Genomic DNA, 22032 nt, shown 5'->3' on the forward strand with positions numbered 1-22032 from the left:
TGCGGCTCTGGTAGATGTTTGCAATTGGTCATGCTGTTGAAACACCGCCTCTTTCATGTGAACGCGCGCATCGCTAGATTGGGAAACCCTGGGTTGATTGAACTAGTTGTCGTGACACAGCTTATGCGGGACCACAGTTGTTAGGGTTAGTGAGGCCAGGTAACTGAAAGAAATCCAAGACATGTTGATCTTGATTCGTAGTACAGGCCTCAGGTGTCCTTCTGCCTGTAACGCTTGTATGTACAAAGTCTTAATATCTAGACTGAAATATTACTTGAAATCAATTTTATTCCCATTCATACACAGCCAGCCAGCAGTGTTAACATAAATCTTACCTGAATGGTTTGGGTGGAAGTATACTAAAGCGCGTCTTCTCCAGCATCTTCCTGATCTTGTTTCGTCCTCCTGACACAGTGTTGGCCTTCAGTTTCCTGGTGCTCTTGTGGTCTGTAGGAAACTCCATGTCTCCAGGAAGGTCTGGGATGGAAAAGCGATTGCCTTTTTTCTCCTGGATCTTGGGAATGTGAGGCCCGCCATTCTTCTTCTCATGCACAATCCTGCTGAGGAGCTCTTTGAAGACTAGAAGGATGGAGGTTCAGAGAGAGAGGAGGAGGGGGAATGTTCATCATCTCAAATGATCAGTTGGCCATTGACATGCATTGAAGGGGCTGGTGTTCTATGTGCATTAGTGTGTGAGGATTATACTCTGACTTTGCTCACCAAATATGTTGGTTTTGGCAGTGAGAGAGAGGTGTGTGTTGTTTCTCAGAATGTCAACAGCTTTGGAGAAGGAGATGTTCTCAAAGTTCTGACCATTGATCTCCATGATCTGAAACAAAGCAATGATACAGTTATAGCAGAAGTAAAAAGAATTTCCTTCACAACCAATTTTATTTTTGACTGTAATCTGAAAGACATCCGTTGTATTCTGGTTTGTCAGTCAGCATATCTATAAGCAGTTTATTAAATGCAAAAAGTGAACAATGTAGTTATACAGTAGTCTTCTAAAAATGACACAAAAACTGAAGTGTGCAGCCGGACTGCTGAGTAGCTTAATATACACACTGTTCTTCCATGTCACCTTTAGAAGAAAAAGTTTGTACAATTTGCAGATGTTAAATATAAATATAAAAAATAAGCAGTCAAACAGAAAATGTGGCATATCAGGCAATATAGAATTATTTTTGGACCTGCATCAAATAATTTAAAGAAGGAATGTGAATAACTTGGTTGTCTGATATCATGTTCTCCTTGTTTCTTACAGATCCTCTCAGGCATTTCTGTTTCTTTTACTGCAGTTTAAGCTTCAACTCTGAGCCAAGCCACTAAGAGGAGATTGTTCCCAGAGCCTCTAAGTTCTTGTTCACATTGTCACATCAGATGTTAAAAAAAGACTGCAGACCTGGTGATCATGAGACTATACATCCTAAAACCTTACAAAGTGGTCAAAACCAAAACTGCAATCCTTCTGTAAAGATGACTGTGTGAGATGAAATGGATGCTTACTTCGTGCTGTTTACTCCCTCTCCACCTGTATCCTACCCTGGAAATCCAGAGTTCTCGCGAGAGCACAATTTAAATTTGCTCAGAGAGTTACCCTGGCATCGAGTAATGCTGCTCATTAACTATGCACATGTCTCTGGGCTACACCAATCACATCGGTGTATCTGATACAGGCAGGCCAGAGGTGAGCTAAACGCATGACGACAGCCACTGCAACGTCAAAGTCATTAGTAAATATTGCAAGAATGCTACGGATGAACACCAGTTGAACACCGCTACAATGAATGAGTTAGATTTGGGTTTTTATCTTAAAGTGGAACAGAAGACGGCGTTCCTTTGCGAGACCGGATATGGCAACAGTCTAATCTACCAGTTAGCTCCGCTGGTAGTTAAGCGTATGGGGCTCTAGATAAGTCACCCTGAGTTGTTGTGATTGGTCATAGTGTTATACAATTGTGTGCAGCGAGATTTACGCCCCTCGAAATAGCCAATGCCAGACCCTTAACCCTTTTTGGATTTGGGTCTGGATTTTCAGGCTACCTGTATCTCATAATTTAGTTGAATCATGTCTATATTCTATTTTTATATGGTTGGATGAAGAGCCCTAATTCAAATCTAGGTATTTACACAAATGCTACTCGCTAGGATAGCAATGTAGCAAGCGTACTATAAGCTCTGTATGAACTTTTCTCCTATGTCTTTCTTTAAAAAAAACACAGGTAGCAGTGCATCATCTAGTAGAACTCTATATTTTATGTCCTCTCACCTGATCTCCCCGTTTGAGTCCGGCCTCTGCTGCCTTGCTCCCTACTTCTACCGACTCAACAAAGATGCCGAATCCTCTCTCGCTGCCGCCCTGTACGCTGAAGTAGAGCGGTGACTCCCTGGATGCCTTCTGCAGAGTAATCTGTCTCCACTTAGCCTTGGCTGCACATGCTATGTTCAGCAGCCGCAAATGGCCCTTCATTTTCTGACAAGGAGAGAAAGAAATGGGAAAATGATGAGCTGAATGAAGAGGAGTCTTGCATTTAAATTAGCTTTTGTTTACTGAGGTGTGCAATGTTGTTTTTACGTGGCAATATAAATGATAACACATGGTATGTCTCTAGGGACTCTAGAATTAAATTAACTAAATCGACTGAATAAAAAATGACAAATTAAAAGATGAACAGAAGTAAAGAATATGTTTGAAGTGATGTTTGATCTTACTGTGGTTTCTAGATGTTTCTCAAAGTCCTCCAGGAATTGTGTCATGGCTGGGTCACCCTCAAAGTCATTAAAATGGTTGTTGACCCACAGCAGCACTATTCTCGTCACCTTTCAGACAAAATGACAACTTTATTTAGTGGAGCAACAAAACATACACTTCTTTGTGGACAGTTTATGTCACAATGTAATCTCTCTATCCAGTGCTTGCACTATATGAGTATGTGTTGCTTTGACAAGAAATGTGTTGAGAGCTCTGCAGAATGCTTATACTGTAGGTGTTGGGTCACAGGTCCTATTTAACTACTTTGCAGGATCTTGGGAGCTGGAAGTTGCTCAGCCATACTTTAGCAGGCTAAATGCTTGGCAACATGAGGGCTTTAAATGCAGTCCTTCCTTCCTAACACTGTTACCATGTTGTCAAACACTGCCCTTGTTAAATATGTATCATCTATATATTATAGTTCAATCAGTTAACATCAACTTTAATCTGTGCCAAGCAATTTTTACAACTGTTGCCCTAACAAAATGCAGCCCTAATGGTCAGATTTTTGATTTTAATCAGTCCAATTATACTGTAGATCTATCTGTCTTTATTTTCTGAAAAAAAAATAAAACATTAAGTAGCTAGTACTGTAAAACATTGAAAACAGCAGGGAGGCTAAATAATGACTATGTGCATGGCTGGAGAGAATTTTTTAACAACTGGTTGACTGCTTCATTCTGCCCCACAATAATTAGAAGAAAAACTTTAAGCAAAGGAAATTCGGAAACAATTATTTCTGCAGCTTTACACAGGTTGTTCTATTGTTCTAGAGCAGCAACCAATATATTAACACAGAGCATCAATTAATCAATGTCCACTTTTCACTCTGTTTTGTTTTTAATAGCATCTCTTTTCCTCTCTTTCCATGTTCTGATTCTTTTTTGCTGATCGTTATGTACAGGATTAGATCCTGTTAAACGGAGCTGAAGCTCATAAACTTGCATGACAATCACATAAAGACTATTGACTGTATAAGCCTAATCTTAGGTTAAAGCAGTTATAGACAATGGGAGTGTCAGGCATGAACAAATCAATGCTGAGCTCAAGGACTGCTGAGCTGGCTGAATCGATCAGCATGTGAGTGACACATCAACATGCATGAATACAAAACATTAGGAGTGTTGATAGGAGAGTATGCATACACATCACTACTACCCTGCAATATTTACTTGCACAGAAACGCCTTAAAATTCCCATTCCAGCCAACTTGACCTATCATGTCCACTCTTATGCCAACACGAACTCAAAAGTACAGACACAAATACAAATCTTGCTGGTCCACACACAAACCTTTGCTTTATTACTCTTCTCCTGTGCAGACACACACAAACGTGCACATCAACCCACGTACTGTACAAACATACCTGAAACTACCAAAACCAGCCGATCACACACAAACTCACTGTGTCCCGGAGGCTGTCAACATGGAACCAATCCAGCAGTTTCTTGCCGACCTCCATGGGGTTTGACAGGAAGGTCCTGTATGTCAGCAGGAAGTCCTCAATGTAGGTGGGGTCCACCACCGACGGTTCCTCCACCAGGTGCATGATGAGACGCTCTGGGGTTCCCTAGGGAGAAAAATATACACACACTCACATAAGGATACGTGGAGAAAAATATGCAGCGCAAAATAATACATACACATGTAAGGCAGCAGAAATGACACAGGGGCACATATATTCTATACAGACACCCACGCACACGCAAGCATATAAAAGCATACAGTGCATACTCACTCGTTGAAGCAAACAGGCATGATTTGAATAAATAATGTCGACATAAATCATAATAATGACAAGGACATAAACTATAAAGATACAGCTATTGAACTAAGCAGTCAGTCTCCCATCAATAAAACAAAGACATGCAAACACGCACGCACACACAAATGCACAAATGCACACACACAGGCATCTACATATTTTAATTTCTATTCATAAGTAGCAGATATACAACATCCAAGACACATAAACTCTACTTTTGTGGATTCAGCGAGTTTGTAAATGTCATCAGAGCAGAGGTTTCTGGGGGAAATGATTCATTTTAGAGGGAACAGAAACTAGAAAGGCATCCACTTTTGTCTGACACAAAAAAAAACAAAGACAAAATCATAAGCGGAGATGCTAACCGTTGTGAATTGACTCATCTCCACTGGACATGTTTTGGAGCCAACAGCCTTCCTTGAAAAGGGTGGCCAAAAGAATCATTCAGGCCCATTATCCGATCAATACCTGGCGGCCTCTGGAGGCTCGGGGAAAGGATCAAAAAGCCTTGGAGCGCACTGCAACGTAGCATACAAGAAAATGCTCCGGCAAACACTAATAGTGCTAATGGTGCCTCAGAACGGTCAACTAAGAACGCCGAGCAGCTGCGTTGATGTTTTTGCAGACACTATATGGGAGGGCGATTCATAATGAGGTGGTAGTCAAATCGATCCAAGGAATTTTGGCATATTTTGTACATAATAATGAGATAAAGGGTGAGCTTTAGGTAAGATTAAACATGCTTATTAGCCTGCTAGCATGCATCTTAACCTTGGGCATTAAACTTTCCTAATGTCCTTGTGTCCTTCCCTGCCTCATGTTGTTTAGGATATGTTCTGGAACAAGGTGGAATGTATTTATACGGTATATTGAGTCAGTTAACAAAGGTTGAGCTCTGGGGGAATACTAGTCTGAGCTTACGTTTGAACCTCAAGAATTTCAGTGGACACTTCAAAAGAGCAAAATGCTTTCTTGAACCATGGCTGAACTCCAGTTCCATCAAATCTAACAGTGCATCATTCTAACATTTGAAATCACTAACCTTGATGACAATGTGTCCCTTCCTGGTTCCACTGCGGTCCAGCTCACGGTGCTCTTTCACCATCACGATCTCCCCCTCCTCCTCCACCTTGTGCGTGTTCTTCTCCACATGGTTGAGGATGCGCCAGTAGTCCTCCTGGGCAACGCAGACGAACTGGTCGAGGATGACATGGGGAAAGCGGGTGAACTTGTAGTAGAGCAAAACACTGCTGGGCACCACAGTCGGGTACTCAAACAACAGCAGAGAAGAAACATGAGGGCGGGCAGAGAGAGACATGGGAGGGATGGACGGATGAAGGAAGGTCCAACAACACAATTTCTCCCTCTAACTAAACTCAATTAAAAAAGGCTCAACATGAGTACCTATGGTGGTCCAAAATCCTCTCATCTAGCCATTTCGCATAAGCATCCTTCAATTTGACACTGGAGCTATACTAACTTCCCATTATACCACACTGCACAGAATGTGGCAAGACATGATTCTTTACTACCCTAAAGCCTTGTCACTTGCTGCGCTTCCCTCAACTTAATTATCGATTTCTGCATTTGGCTCACTAAGTCTGACCTCTGCAACTTCCTGTGTTTCTGAAGACAGGAAATGATGCGTGCACTGGAGGAACTGAGCAGTGTAGACAGAGAGGCTGTTACCGCAAGTACACGCTAAGCTACTTTCACATTTGAAAACTCATTACCATCACATCCTAGCTCTATATCAGGACTGTGCAAAACCTGCATGGCTATTTGTAAACACGTCTTAAAAATACAGCACTACAGGACAACGTGCAACAGACTTTTACAGTGGTTTAACTGACGCCCAATACATTTAAAAGGTATGCCAAATGTAATGCTATCATAACCTACAAATGTCACCTTTTATTATAAATGTGGGGAAGGCGAAATTGAAAATCTTTAAATTCAGATGTATCATAATTTAGTTGTGGTTGCAAACCTCTACACTGTGGTATAAAAAAAGTAATGCAGTAATGTAAAGCTGTGCAAGACTTAAAAGGAGGCACACCCTTCATACAAATTAAATCAAAAATGAAGTAAAGTAAATTCAAAATCATTGACTTCATGGTTTATTATGAAAATCAATAATTCATTATAATAAATGCATGACTGTTCAGGTCACAATGGCAATATTATATCACTAAATATATGATTTACCTCTAGCTGACAAACCCTTGTCTTAGTCTGCCATGTGTCAGTGCAAGCAAAAATATTAGTTTTTAAGCAAACTAAAATGCTATCATCGTCTTTCTCAGCTACAACAGGTTGTTGCAAAAGGATTTTGTTAATAATCATGTTGAAGCTGTAAGTGTAAATAAACATCTTCCAGTTAGCAGTTCAACCATTATTTAATGATTTATTAAACAAAAAATTCTTTATCAGTCCTCCTTACCTGGCAGTCGTCCCCTTTGGTGCGAACTTCTCCGTTCATATACTGTTTGTCCAGTGAGGGTGAGATGCCAAAACTGTTGCCCATACACAGAGTCTCCACTCTTCCCTCTGGATGGCTGATCTCCACTGCCCCGTTAAGGATAACGTACCAGAGGTCCAGCTGAAGAAAGGCACACAGAGACAACATTTTTTTAAATCATTGAGCATACAATATCAAACACTAAAATTTTTCCAAAGCTAAATCAATATACTTTACATCCATGTGTACAAAATATTCCGAAACTACTCTTATGTAGTAACAGGGTAGTGTGTACAAGCAACAGCGTCAAATATATAACGGTTTGACTGTGGATCAGAATAAAGCAGTATGTTTCACTCTGTAACACTCATCATTAACATCACTTGGCAAATGTTATCTAAAATTGTCAGATTTCAAAGAGCACACTGGATATCTCTGTAAAGGAAGGATTTGGAAGAAGCTGCACAATCCAAGCAACAACTTAATGCTGTGCAAGAATGGCTGTTAAAATGGCTATAAATTACTAACTGACATGTATTATAATGTGAGCATTATGTGTGTTGAGTGAGGTATGAGTATGGTGGTAAAGGGGTATTGTGTCTCTATGGTGGCTTTTGAAAAGGAAATGCTGGCAGGCATACTATAACAAGCCATTCATCCACGGGTGTGAGCGGATGGAGAGAGGGTGAGTGTGCCCCGGGCTGCCTCCACAACTTTAACCAATCTCTCCTCCTCATTGCCTTTCCATTCTCTGACTGTTTCTCACCCTGCAAATCTCCAAATGTCTCAGTGCTTCTGTTTTTCTTGCTTCTAGTCAGTCTCTCACTCTCCTCATTTCTCAGCAATGATGAAATAGTTATAAGAATGGTGAGGTATGGCAATGAACCACATACAGTACATATTAAACAAAAACATCCTTTAGAGGCTATTTTCATTAAGTTGGCATTAATCACTTTTTTGTTTTACATAATATGAGTTTATATGTAGAACATTTATCTCAGCCTGCAAAGGTGGTTTAAATATTATTTGTCAAGAATCTTATTCTTGAAATAAAATGGTCAGTAAAATAACTTGCTGGTTTCACACCTGCAATCTATCCTCCTTTCTGCATCTCACTTCTCTTTTTACTTCTGGTAGAATACTTTAGACTCTTTTTTTCCTTCCCCTCCCTTGCTCACTTAGCAGAGTTGTGTTCATTTGTGGGAGAAGTGCTTCTCTTTGACCTTCAACACGAGTCCAGAGAGACACAGAATGGAGGAGACCTGTCCATCAACTGACTCGACACAGACAGTATGAAGGCACAGACACCCATATGCTGCACACTGCCTTATTGTGTTTGTGTGTGTGTGTGTGTGTGTGTGTGTGTGTGTGTGTGTGTGTGTATGTTTGTGTGTGTGTGGTTTTGTCCTGCAGACATGGATTCTCTTTTTCTGGAGCTCGGCGCTGGCAGTTCATTGCCATTATCAGCTGTCGGTTCTAATGCTACTGTGTGTAACCAAACAAACATGACAGAGCTCCCGTTTCTCAGGCATGTAACTTAATTAATTAGCTGTGTAGCAGTTCAGGTGATTGACAGGGCTTTTACTCTGCAGTGACTTTGCACATACCAGTTTCTGTATAAGAATTAGCTTTGGATAGACTGGAAGATGGTGAGGATGTCTTTGTCTGTACCCAAAGAAACGTATCAACACCTGCATGTGGTCTTTCAAACCTCTGTGGGTGTGTGTGTGTGTGTGTGTGTGTTGGGGTTGTTTTGTGTGGTGTGTGTGTTGTGTGTGTGTGTGTGTGTGTGTGTGTGTGTGTGTGTGTGTGTGTGTGTGTGTGTGTGTGTGTGTTTCCATGTATTGTGCAGTTTCGTGTTGTTTTCTCTTCTCTCTTTATGTCTTGTTTTTTTAGTGACTATTATTAGTGGGACATATAGAAAAAGAGGCCAGTAACATGAAAACAAAATAACTTTTGGAAAATATTCTTAAAAACCTCAAATTCTGAACATTAACTTCAAAACGTTAGACTTTTATAGTGTCCTTGTACAGTAAATGTGATATTTCTGTTTACATTTCTGTGTGTGCTATTAGTTTATTCATACCTCTTGTTTGTCGTGCAGCATGACGGTGCCAGCCTGCTCCACCACCTCAAACACCATGACACTACACAAGTCTCTCCGCACAGACATGGTCATGTTGGCAAAAGCAGGCAGCTGATGCATGAACTCCAGTAGTTGCTCTAGTTAGTACAAAAAGAATGAAGGGCAGAGACGAAAGAAATTGAATGGAACAGAAAGAGCATGTATCGATGTGACTTGTCTATCCAAAGCAAAGTGGGTTTTCTCCACTGACAAACAGCAGCATTTTAAAAACAAACAATGAACGTTGAAATGGTCCCTATTGCAAGCAAACCCGTCTCACATTCATATCAGGGCTAATGTCAATTTAACTACAAAGAAAAAAATGCAATACAATTATTAGCTTTGAGCAGTGCATACTACCGGCGCCTAAGATTTTCATGCCTAATGAGAAACTTTCACAGCGTGTTCCTTCCCTACAGATCTTCTGTCTACCTTTGCTGCACTTTGGTTGAGAACACATTGACCTAGCTCCAACCTGCACACTATGCAGCCTGGCTAAGTAGCTACCTTTTATTCCCCCTGCGATTATCACCTCATTCATTTCCTCTCTTTCTCTTTGTCTCTTTCCTTTTTTCTCTTTGGTCTTTTACAATATCCAATCACATTTTTTAAGTAATTCTTAGTGTTTCAAAACAGTGCATCTTGGTTGGAAGAAGGTTTGTCGGATGAGAAAACAGAATCACAAAGTTTAGATTCAGTTTAGTACATGTTAATTACTGTGAGTTGAAACCACCTTGATATGGTGAGCAAAATAGAATAAAAGCTACACTAGACAAGGTAAACAAATTCTCATAGGACTAAATGCTCATGTATGACTACTCTAACCTGGAAAATGTACCAACATTTAGTCATTGATCCCACAGTAATCAAATCTATATGCACTATAAGATTGTAATCCTATTATAAACATTTTGATGAATATTTGATGAGTAGTAATAGGATATGCTTAAGTAGGCTTAAGTAGTAGTAGGATAGGCTTAAGCACTGGTTCCCAACCTTTTTGGCTTTCTGACCCCTTAAAAGAAAGATATGTCTTCATGCTACCCCTAATCAGATTTATAGGTTGTGAGCAGTTCAACCAAGGACTGAAAACATAAATCTACTTATTTAGGTTTTTTAGGTACTGTGTGAGCCAGGGTTGAACTTAAGACTCATCCTTCCCTCCCATCAACTCCTCTCTCTCTTTTCTCTGAATGAGCTGAGTGTGACCAGTCTGTTGTGAAGGCCAAGAGAAGGCCAGCCTCCCAGCAGGCCAGGCCTTTACAATTCCTCTCAGCTCTCTGATGTGGTGTCCTTCTCCTCCGGAACCCCAACGGGTCCCGCTAATGAGTTTGTGTCTCCGATTGCCTGCTGAAAAATACACACTGGAAGGGCACTGGTGTTTAGAGACCACTCAGGGGGGTCTCTTTGCTAGATGATCATTTGTGTATCTCCTCTGTGCTCACTGAATGTTAGATGGTGTCTATGAGGGCTGTATGTCCTGTACAAGAAGTCTAAAAGTAGCAACTGACAGTCCTCAAGTATATAAAGTGTAAGTGCCACATTTCTTTATAATTAATTGCATTTTATTGAAATATAAAGTGTACTATTCATTAGTTGATCACAGACAAGCAAAAGTAATAACCTTTCCATTCACAGAGTTAGACTCACCTATGTCGTCATCGTTGCGGTCGGCTGGGTCTTTTTCCAGACTCTCTCGAACCAGGTCTCGGCCCAGAAGAGTGTCTGAAGCTCTCTCCAAGTCCTCATCTTCCTCCTCTTCCTCGCTGTCCACCGCAGCCTCTGGAAGTCCGGACAGGTCCACATCTCCCAGCTCGCTCTCTGTGGCCTGCAGCAAAGAAAGTGGAGAAGGCAGCACAGTAGTTGGTAATAGTATGAGGGCGGAAGGAAGAAGTCTTGTATGTTGTATGCAATCTATGTCTCTTATGGATGTTTTTAGGACATGTAATCATTTTATATTGAGTGTCATGTTCAATTGAATTTCAATTCAATTTCATTTATATAGCGCCAAATCACAACAACAGTTATCTCACAGTGCTTTTCATTAAAGAGCAGGTCTAGACCTCTGTAGACCTCTAGAACTCAGTGATGTTATTTACAGAAACCCAACAAGTCCCACCAAGAGCAAGCACTAGGCAACAGATGCCAGGAAAAACTTCCTTGTTTCTTAGGATTAAACCTGCTTGACTCAAGAGATATGATTCAAAGCACATTGAAATGAGGTTAAAGGGTATTCAGTGCCATTACATGACAATTAAGACTTTGGCACATAGCGATCAATTGTATTACATTTTTTGGCATATTAAAAGGTGCCCAATACAAGACTTTGTAAAGTCAAAAAGCAGACAACTTCAGAATGATAATCTTTATTCATTAAATATTTCATATAGTTTCAGACAATTAGTGTGTCAGTTATAGAATCAACATCAAGGCTTTGGACAAGTTACGTCTTTCAGTGGAGTGAAATCTGTCAAAAATCTTAAGCTTTCTAATACCCCCTCTAACTTTAAAGCTCTATACCAATCCCCCCTGAAAGCAAGTTTCAAACTAGAAAACAAAGGCAAAAAGCCAAATATTTAAATCCAACAGTAAAAATTCATATATTTCCCCCGTGCAGGTGCAGACAGATGGTTAGCAGAGTATGGCTCTAAAAGGGCATAGGGACTGTCATAGGTCTGGTGGGAATTAAACCATCAACCTAGAGGTGGAAAGAGGCGCTCCCTAGTGGTATTGGCAGCATTGCAAGCCATCTGTTAGCTCTTAGAGGTATGCCTACAAGTGAAGAGAATTGTCTGGCAAAAATGAGCCTACTTTTCCTGTCTCGAGCTATTCTTAAATTTATCAATTTTGATTTATTTATTTTTCTTCTTCCTTACTGTAATACATTTTCTTATTATTAGATAACAAGTGTTGTTGTCTTCTTACTTTATTTCAGTTTTTTTTTTTTGTTGTTGTGTGAAACAATGTCCATATTCCTTCCTTGAGGCGTTGTTGTGGAAAAAAGAGCAAGTCTGAGGACGACCCAGGGACATTAACTTGAACTTGATGAACTTGATGAACTCAATAACTAACAATGCAGTTGAGCTCTTGGGTTCTTTGGAGATTTGGTAACTGGCCAAGGGGTTTTGTAGGTTTCTCTGGACGCAAGAGGAACAGTCCATCCCGACTTCAGGCACAGACTCACTCTTGTTTTCATAAATTAGGTTGGACAAGCTATTTAGACACACCAGCTACTCAGCCCTGCTCTGCACCATGTACATTTAATTTGGCCTAATATATAAAAATAGACAAGCAAGAAAAAAATATGTTCCTGTCTGAAACCTGATTATTTTTTCTTTGTGACCAGCAATTAATGACTGAGTGATCATAATAAAAAGAGGCCTGAAATTATTTCATGGACTGGACTTTGTTGAGCAAGATGCACATCTCTTTTGGAGGCAGGAGCTACAGAACCAAAAGCAGCTCAAAGGAAAATTCTATGCACGAATAAATACTCCATATTTATTATTCTGCATAAAAGACACTCAAACCAAACGTCTCAACAACAGCTTGTCCTACAAGTTGTTGCAGTGTAAAAATATATTTTTTATTTTGCCTCACTTCTGATAAAGTCTTGGCGGAAATTTGTCTCATGTATTTATCAGGCCAACACTGTGCAATAACAAGACCAAGGCTAAAAGTGTAGCACTAATTTTTATAGTACCCAACAAGAATCAAAAATCCATATTGTCAGATAGAGGCTGTTATAGAGGGTGTTAAACTTCTATAAAAAAGTGGCCTTCAATTGAGAACTTAGTTGGAAAATGGAGGCATTAATGTTGTTGGAGAGACAATAACACCTCGCTTTTCCTTTTGCCCTCTGTCAATGACACATCTTTCAGTGCATATAAGGGCCCGGTTCATTCAGAATGCAGGATGTGCCCTTTCAGCGCAATTCCCCTGGTTTCAGACTGAGTTTGTGCCAGGAGGATGAGGGACATCATATCTAGCGAAAACCTCCACATTTCTCAGTGCTCTGTCACAATACCAGAGACAGAAGAGAGAACAGATGACGGAGGAATGCACACAGGTTCAGGATATAGCCAAGAGATAAAAGAAAGGACGGAAAAACACAGAAAAGGAATGGTATGATGTGGTAGGGATAGACAATAGGTGACTGACAGAAGAGGAGTGTAAAGAAGGGAAAGAGCAGAAGGGAAGAATATGAGAAGTAAGAAAAGGAGGATGCAAAAAGGGTCAAAAAGTTGGGGAGTTGGAGTAAAGTGAACGACTGTGAGTCAGTCTAAAGTAAGGGAGACCGTGTGAAAAAAGGAGAAACCCATAACAAAAACAGTCTGTTGCCTTGACAGCTGAAGAACACAGCTGACTGGAGGGTCAGCACTTCAAGACAGCCGTAAACAAACACAGTGCTGGGTCAGCAACAAGCTGATGGGATCAGATCTGTGTAATAAATATCTAATCTCAGGATGAAGGGATCGGGTCTCTGTGTTAAACGCCTGACCCAGGTTGGCCTGACTAGCATCAATCTGCAAAAGCTCGCAGATAGTCAGAGGAGGGAGGACTGCTTCTGGCCAATAAGGAGGTCAAAATATCTGAATAATGTCATATTGAGAGGCAAGGTAAAATTTGGATGGCACCTACTAAAATATGTCATTATTCATAGCCTGAAATGTAATCCCTAGATCAGCAAGTGCAAAATCTGTGTCATTGCTTTATTGGATACATACAGAGGGTGATATATATATATATATATATATATATATATATATATATATATATATATATGAAAATACCACCTTTATACTTGCTCTTAAAAAAAAGAATAGATCATGCCAGCTCATTAGCGTGTCACTAGCTCATTAGTTTGTAGCTAATGGACCTCAACAGTTCCACTGATGAACGCTAACAATGCTAACAAGATGGCAATATATATATATATATATATATATATATATATATATATATATATATATATATATATATATATGAAGTGAAACTTAAAAATACCGCAGCACCGTCTAAAGAAGGATCATGACTGAAAGGTAATATGAAAAGATTCTTTGATTTATAACAACTTTCTGTGAAAAGGGGGGAGATTAGGAGACTTGAGGGATAAAAATGATGAGATGACAGCTTTGTCATGTACCCTTTTATGGATAATTGATTCACAGCCATTTAAATATCTAACACTCAAGAGATGCGTTTCATTCCAAAGCACACTGAGCTTTTGATAGCTTAGAAATGTCACGTAAAGGTGAGCCTGATACGAGAAGAGTGTAAAATACTTTTGTACATAAAGCGTTTTACACATTGTACATCATGATGGGTGACTGCAATAAATGCAACAGTAGATTAAAAAAGAATAATAAAATAAGCTCCCTAGTTTGCTGACATTAAAGCAATCATCAGGAGCGCAGGGGTCAGACCCACGACACTAAGAAAACAGATTATAGATAAATGAATTATATTTAAAAAGGACACAACCAACCACCTAACCAACTACTAAAGGTCTACGTGTTTCTAGTGCTTTCATTTAATATATTTGTGTGTTTGCTTCTAGTTGTAGGTGATATTATGAAATGCCAAAGTGGTATATAATCTGCTACAGTTGTCCCATACACACAACTCCTGACATTGTTGTTTATGGAAACTTAAGTTGAGTATTCCTTTAAGCCCGACATCATCTGCATAACTGATGTACACTAGATGTCATACTCTCTCAATTTCCCTGCTGCTCTTTATTGTATACTACCTGTAAAAGCAGACAAAAGAATACCTGCAAAATGATCATTATAAATCCAGCTACACTGACCATGTTGCAGCTTACACCTGTAGCACAGGTATAGATGGGGCTTGAAAGGTTAAGTTAATTTCCTGCATGTGACCTTTCATCCGCAGCAGGAAATACAGAGGAGGACGGATCACCAGGATGCACAACTGATGCACAATAATTAGCAAGTTACTGAGGATTATACTGTCGGAAGGATAGAGGGTGGACAGATATGCTAACAGGTAGACAGAATTGGAAAAACATCAAGCTGGAGAGAATCCAACATTAGTAAAACCTATTAGTGATCAGGTGTTGTTGCAGTGTTGTTGTGGATGGGCTGCAATAGACAGTAGGGGTTTGTCACCAGATTGGACAGGCTTCATTAATTTTTCAAAGTACTGTAATAATGGTGGTAGAGATGAAAAAAAAGTTAATTTTTCATTTATCAAAAGCTTTTTCTTTTTTTTGAATTGACAGAGAAAAGCAACAGGATACAAAATATGAAAAGCAAGAGGTATGGACCACTGAAGAATTACACTTCTACAGCCTGGATTCTCTATATTTTAAATTACAAAGATGTTTAACTTCTTATAAAAAAGTCTACCCTAAAACATTTACATGGGGGTAAGAAGATGGCAAAGTAAAAGAAAAAATGTTCAACGGTTGTGTAGAAAAACACAAGTTTTGATAGAATTGAAGCTTACAGAGATCACCAATATGTCCCACCATAAGTACCTACCTGGTAAATATCGGATAGGCTGCTACTCCCTGAGTCGCTGGCGATACTGCATCCTGATTGGCTGGGAGGCATGTGCATCACCTGCTGATGGGCGTGGTCTGTAAGGTGCATCTTATTAAGGTCAGCAGGAAGCTGTTCAGACAGACAGGATGTAGTAGAGAGACAGAAGGAGAAAAACAGAGAAGAGGATATGAGTTCACTAGAGGCAAACACGCACGCACGCACGCACACACGCACGCACGCACGCACGCACGCACGCACGCACATCTGTCTGTTACGTCAACCTGAAAGCCAACGCTGGTTTGGCTCTGTTTGACATGTTATACGTCAAGATAATGAACATAAAGAGGATGGAGGAGAAAACACTTCAGACAGCTGTAAATTATGATCCAGGGTTGCAGGTTGATATGATTTCTGATGGGTTGGAGGTGGGAGGCTAGTTTTATATTTTTGGACAGACCTTAACAAAACAATGAAGCAGTGAATTCTGACTGTGGCTGTCTCAATAGGATGACACGGCTGGCTGACTTCTATGCAGACAGCTTTCATGTCCTATGTGTGCACAGTGAAAAAACTTAAATGCACATTCATACATGAATACTCAAACTCCTTCAGAGCTACCTCCAAAGGCACACAAATACACCTCCTCCCCACTGCCATTTTAACAATTAAATAAACAAATACATAAATACAATACACAATCTGTTCATGGTGGTCAATTTGTTTACTTAAGGATACTGGAAGAAAATTTGCACAAGACAATTTTTTTTTCTTCTAATTTGTCACTTTTACCCGAAGATTGCACACTCCAAAATTCCAAATTGCAATCTCAAATAAACCCCTAAGATTCAAAATAGACAAAGTTGCTTGTTAAGCAGCCAGCTGACTTTTAAAAACTTGTGGGTGGGAGGAGGGTTTCCACTAGAGGACAACTTTTAAACTTTCACTGACAAAAACTGACACAGAGCCATAGAACCGGTGACAAACAGGTCACCAGATCAATACATAACTTTTAAACTACTGTTACACAACGTTACAGCATGGGTCAAACCTATAATCCCTGCACACACACCAACAAACTGACCACACATAACATAATCATTGTAAAGTTAAAGGAACACGCCACCGTTTGTAGGAATAGGGCTTCTCACGGTCTCCCCTAGCTGTAGACAGGTGGGTTAACACATTTTTTGTCTCAGTGCATGCATTGTTTTAGTTTGGTGCAACACCGGCAGCACCACCGCTAGTTAGCTTAGCGTAGTGAATGGAATCCTATGTTGCAGGTTAGCATGAGTAAATAGAGCCAACAAAAAAACAACAACAACCTAATTACTTCTTTTGGCCTTCACAGATATTGACTTGGGACAGTGCTTTGGCTGTGCTTCCACCCAATATAGTCCCAAATCAATATCTGCATAGGAAATCATCTAGTCTTTATCTGCATTGCTATTTGTACTTGTTGTGAATATGCAGGACACAATAAGTAATTAGGTTCTTGTTGTTTTTTGTTGGCTCACTTTTACGCACAACATGCTAACCGGCAACATAGGATTCTATTCACTACGCTAAGATAACTATCCTATCTACAGCTAGGGGAGACCGAGATAAGCCCTATTTCAACAAATGATGGCGTGTTCCTTTAACTGTTTTCAACGTCCAGCTCGGTAAGTGATTAGAATGCTTGATTATGGCTAATAATTCCAACAAAAACAAGCCACATTTTGTGAAGATTTATTTGTGCATGCTGCTTGCATTGGCTGCGTGTGCTGGGTATTGCTGAGTAGTTGTAAGATCACTGTTATTGTACTGTAAGTAGTTGCAAACACGTGGCTAGGTGGTTACAGTTTTTAGAGTTGTATTTGTGTGTTTAAGTAAATTGAGAAATAATTTAAAAAGAGGGAGAACGAGTGTGGGTTTGAATGTTTCAGCACCATTGAGAGAGAGGGACTGAACATTACACTTAATATTGTGAAGTGATGATCCCTGTGCAACCTTTTGCACAGGGATTGTTAGATAGGTGCAATCTAAAGCATTGCACCTATCTAACTTACACATTTCCATCTCCAGTTTGTGTGCTGGTAAACAAATCAACAAATCCTGGTATAATAGTCTATCTCCTCCTCCTCCTTAACAAACTCATTTACACCATCAATTAATAGACAACTTCGTAAGGGAATTCATAGTATTACCATCTGGGTGTATTACAATAATGATATCCCCTGTCTTACTAAAGCAGAGCAAAGCCTCTTGGTAGACTCAGTGTGATGCTAAAAAAGATTCAGAAGCCCTTCATAGCTGGACATATGCTCAGTCAACATAACGAGGCACCTTGATCCAGTGTGTAAGAGCAGGACAACAAAGGTCAAGTTCAGGTTTAACTCCCAAATTTAGCAGGTTTAGAATTATATTAACTACATTATTCTCTACTGTAAAAATGTGAAAAAACTGGTCTATTACACAAATACACGATAGATGAAGATGAAAGGAAAACTAAATAATAAGATTTCTACGAAGGCTGCTGCTGCAAAAAATATTTAGAAACCGATTGAGGTTTAAAAATGAGATTGCCTAGAGAGTGAGGCAGGTACTGTGTGCCCCCTCTGCTAAAGAAAAAATGCAAACCTCTAATTCTTAAGTCTTACCAGTTTGAATTGGGGCAGTGTTAGGGTGAGAGAAGATGTCCTCCTGCGACAGCGTGCAAATCTACAGCACACCTCCTCCATCTCCCCACATCAGACAGTGCTCGCTGTCCTAACACTTACACACTCACGCCAACACTTTGCACATGCAAAGCCACACCAAGCCAAACATAAGCATGAAAGCTAGCTAAGGCTGCAAGGAACCACGGTGCAAACATGCAATATTAAAGATGTTGAGACTGGGGGTGCTGCCCCCTCAGTACTCTCTTCTAATAGGCTTGTTGTACTGTACGACCCCATCAGCACTTAACCCCCCACTCCACCATCCGCCAAACCCACAGGGAAACAGCATTGAGGGGTGGAGTTTAGGAAGTTCAATGACTCGATTTTAATGTGTGCCATATTTAAGGGAACACTCAACTTAATGAATTCATGTACACTGGATTTACACACAAGTCTTCTCCATTTTAAATTGTTTTCTTTTGGACCTTGTTTTCATAGTTGTATTAACATTTTATTTGGACATTTTCTGTCTTGACTAATGGGGATCCAATAAAATAAACAAATAAAATCCCTATTTACCACAAAGTGCACTACATTTCCAGTCGGACAATTTTTTAGACTCCAATTTGCTGAGAAAACAGGCAGGTGTACCTATCATTTAACATTCACTATACTGGATGTTACTCCTACAGTGTGGGACAACATAGTATCCTAGATTTGTTTCCATTTATACATGGCCACCTCGTTCCCTGAACAAATAATAAGACAACAGACTCAAGCCTATAAGATGTAATATACAGACCTTAACACTGCGGTGAAATCAAAAGTAATTTAGAGATGGACTTGTTTTGGATGCACTGATTATTTATTTAAGTTATCAGCTGGCATAAAACTTTTATGGCACATTTTTTTGGGACCAAACCCTGGCCGTGGGAGGAAACCAGTATTATTAAGACAAGTAGTCATCTATTCACAAGATTTATTCTGACTAATTGTATAGCTTAATATTTGACTTTGTCCAGTCCCTTAGTCTAATAGAATAGCCCAACAGATTCACACAAAGAATCTGAAAATTACACACACACACACACACACACACACACACACACACACACACACACACACACACACCACACATCAAACACACACAACACACCCACACCACCACACAAACAACCACACACACACACACACACACACACACACACACACACACACACACACACACACACACACACACACACACACACACACACACACACATATATTTTATTATTGTAGTATCCACTTAAATATTAATACATTCTGCAGAGTCCCTCTGTTTGTCCCCATCACTCACATATATCAATGATAATTCATATTATTAGATTAGAAAACATCTAAAACAGTATGATTCTAATTTCAAAGTATGCAACTGAAACATTCAGACCCACATACTGACTCACAGATCTTTGATATTAGTTCAAGTGTGACTGATGTAGTATTTAAGTGAAATCCATTTCCCATTATGGCAGGGTAATGAATTGCGTGTTTCATTTATTAAACCGCTGGCAACACCTAATCCTTGACTCTTTATGTTACTGACTTCATATCTTCAATCACACATTTACACAAGTAAAATTCTATAAGACCCAATGCTTGCTGTTGACCAACCCTCTTTACTTCTAGTTGTGTTTCTTTGGGAATAAGAACAGACAGAAATAGCGGGGGGGGGGGGGGGGGGCAGAGAGTGATTGTTCATCACAGGTAAATAGCTATTGATTTTTTGAATGCAGAAATTATAACCTAGCGATGATGAAGCTCCCACCCTGCATCCATCTTATACATTAACCCGAACGGACATACATAAAGATAGAAATGAATGTGTCCAACCGCTGAGTCAATCAGGAAAATCAATCAGGGAAAAGAAGCACACGCATAAAGCTTACCAAAAGAAAATACTGAAATGACAAAAAATATGGCATATGATTGAACAGCCAGACCTTCATCTTGTCACGATCATAAATGAAAGGTTTGGGAATCCAGCAGCAACATTTCTATTGGCTGTGAGTAGCTGATACTGATGTTTGGTAATCAAAGAGGGGCTATAAGAAAAAGGATATGAGAAGGTAATGGAAAGGTTTGACAGTTTGGGGAATACACTTTGGACCTTTTTCAGACAGATAACATGTAACATTGCGGACTCCACCTAGCTGTTAAAGTTTTAGCTTGGTGTCATTCAGACTCACATTGACTTTTGCGTTAATGGTTCTTACAACTTTATTCAGACATAACAACACAGTAATGGAAAAAGACGCATTCTCCCACAACATTTGGCGCCTGGAGAGGGAGAATGGTCTCAAAAGTGTATGTTTTAGAGCTACCAGGGAATCAAACACGGCAAGGACAGAGGGAGATAATGTGTTTCTGTGAGTGTATGAGACTGGGAAGGATGGAAGGGGGAAGTCGGGCGAGGAAGTGATGGGTGAAGTGAATAATTGTGGTAGTCTCGTGGCTCCTACTCACACCACAGACTTAATCCTGCTTTAATCCTCCTCTTTCCCTCTCCCAGCGGGTTAAGCCGGGGGAGGGGGTTTCTGGGGTCTCCCATTTTCTTCATGCATTAAGAATGAGAGTTAGGGGATTAAATATAAATGTGTAAGGTTTCTCCAGCTGTACAATTCTATCATGTCAACGAGACGGCACAATAATAAGAGGACCAAGCTGGCTGTAAATGTCATGTTGCAGTCAAACAGACCGAGCTTACACAATACTAATCACTTACAGAGTCTGATTAACTCCAGAGAAATGAACCTATCATCTATTATAATAAGGGCGAGAAAAAATGTATTCCAAGAAAGATGCAGCAGTCAAAGAGGGTAAAAATCCACAAGGAACAAGCCTGGAGCTTTCAGAACATCAAGTTGTTACCTACCTACCTAGGCGGCTTATAACTGAATAATTTGAATAATGTTGTGAACAGAGAACACAACTGAACACAACTGATGTGTGTAAATGCATTAATTTATTCAGTAATTATCAAATTATCCACTAAGATAATAAATCCTTTGTGGTTAAAACTAAATGAAATTAAGCTATGTCGGAATAAAAGTTAGTTTTACTAAAAGTACATATTTAATATTTCCTATTTGTGTGTTCCCAATATGTCATCTGAGAAAATCAAGCTAACACAATGCCATACAGTTCATAGCAGTTTACCAGCCAAATAAGGATCCTTCCTTCCATAAAAGCTAATTAACCGATATAAAAGGCCACTCTGCAGTTTTTTGGCTAATTTTACAACGTTTTTGTCTTTCTGTAGATAGACTAAGGTCCCTGAAAGCAAATCAAACCAGTCAAAACATATTAGGGTGAAATCTTCCTTTTTCTTGTATAAAACATAACTTGGTTTCACTTATTGCTTCCAATTTTAACAATGAGATTAACTAGCTGTGCGCCTGAGTGCTCCATTCCCCCCCATTTCCTCAATGATAAAATGGGCTATAAAACCCAGACTGGCCATTTGGCTACACAGACAAGAGACCAGGTTTCCCACAGGCATTTTAGTGCTGAGATAATCTTTGCTGAATTGTAGGTGAATGCACAGAGAGATAATTTGGGAATGGTTGTTGGGCAACCTTGAAGACATTAATGGATGAAGCCTGGTCTGTTTATTATTATAGTCAAGAGTTGGTGGGTTGAGGGTCTCAGAAGGGGCCACATTATTACAATTATTTTCAAACCGTGGTGCTACTTTACCTTGAATTACTTTTTACATTAATTATTAGTTTGGCCTAG

General features: G+C 39.7%; 1 protein-coding gene across 5 annotated transcripts in view; it reads right to left on the reverse strand.

The window, feature by feature from the left end:
- Window positions 1-15744, reverse strand: part of rapgef6 (Rap guanine nucleotide exchange factor (GEF) 6) — a 48609-nt gene extending 32865 nt beyond the window's left edge. For all 5 annotated transcript variants that reach the window (XM_032532749.1, XM_032532747.1, XM_032532748.1 and 2 more), the window contains exons 1-10: window positions 15614-15744; window positions 10755-10932; window positions 9066-9202; window positions 6962-7120; window positions 5561-5713; window positions 4159-4323; window positions 2713-2820; window positions 2270-2473; window positions 721-829; window positions 336-579 (exon numbers count right to left, since the gene is read on the reverse strand). In XM_032532749.1, coding sequence (XP_032388640.1) covers window positions 336-579; window positions 721-829; window positions 2270-2473; window positions 2713-2820; window positions 4159-4323; window positions 5561-5713; window positions 6962-7120; window positions 9066-9202; window positions 10755-10932; window positions 15614-15724 — 1568 coding nt within the window. In that variant the 5' untranslated portion in view covers window positions 15725-15744. The remainder of the gene's footprint in view (window positions 1-335; window positions 580-720; window positions 830-2269; window positions 2474-2712; window positions 2821-4158; window positions 4324-5560; window positions 5714-6961; window positions 7121-9065; window positions 9203-10754; window positions 10933-15613) is intronic.
- Between the last annotated feature and the right edge of the window lie 6288 nt (window positions 15745-22032).

Source organism: Etheostoma spectabile, chromosome 13 (assembly GCF_008692095.1).
Source record: "Etheostoma spectabile isolate EspeVRDwgs_2016 chromosome 13, UIUC_Espe_1.0, whole genome shotgun sequence".
Lineage (NCBI taxonomy): Eukaryota > Metazoa > Chordata > Actinopteri > Perciformes > Percidae > Etheostoma > Etheostoma spectabile.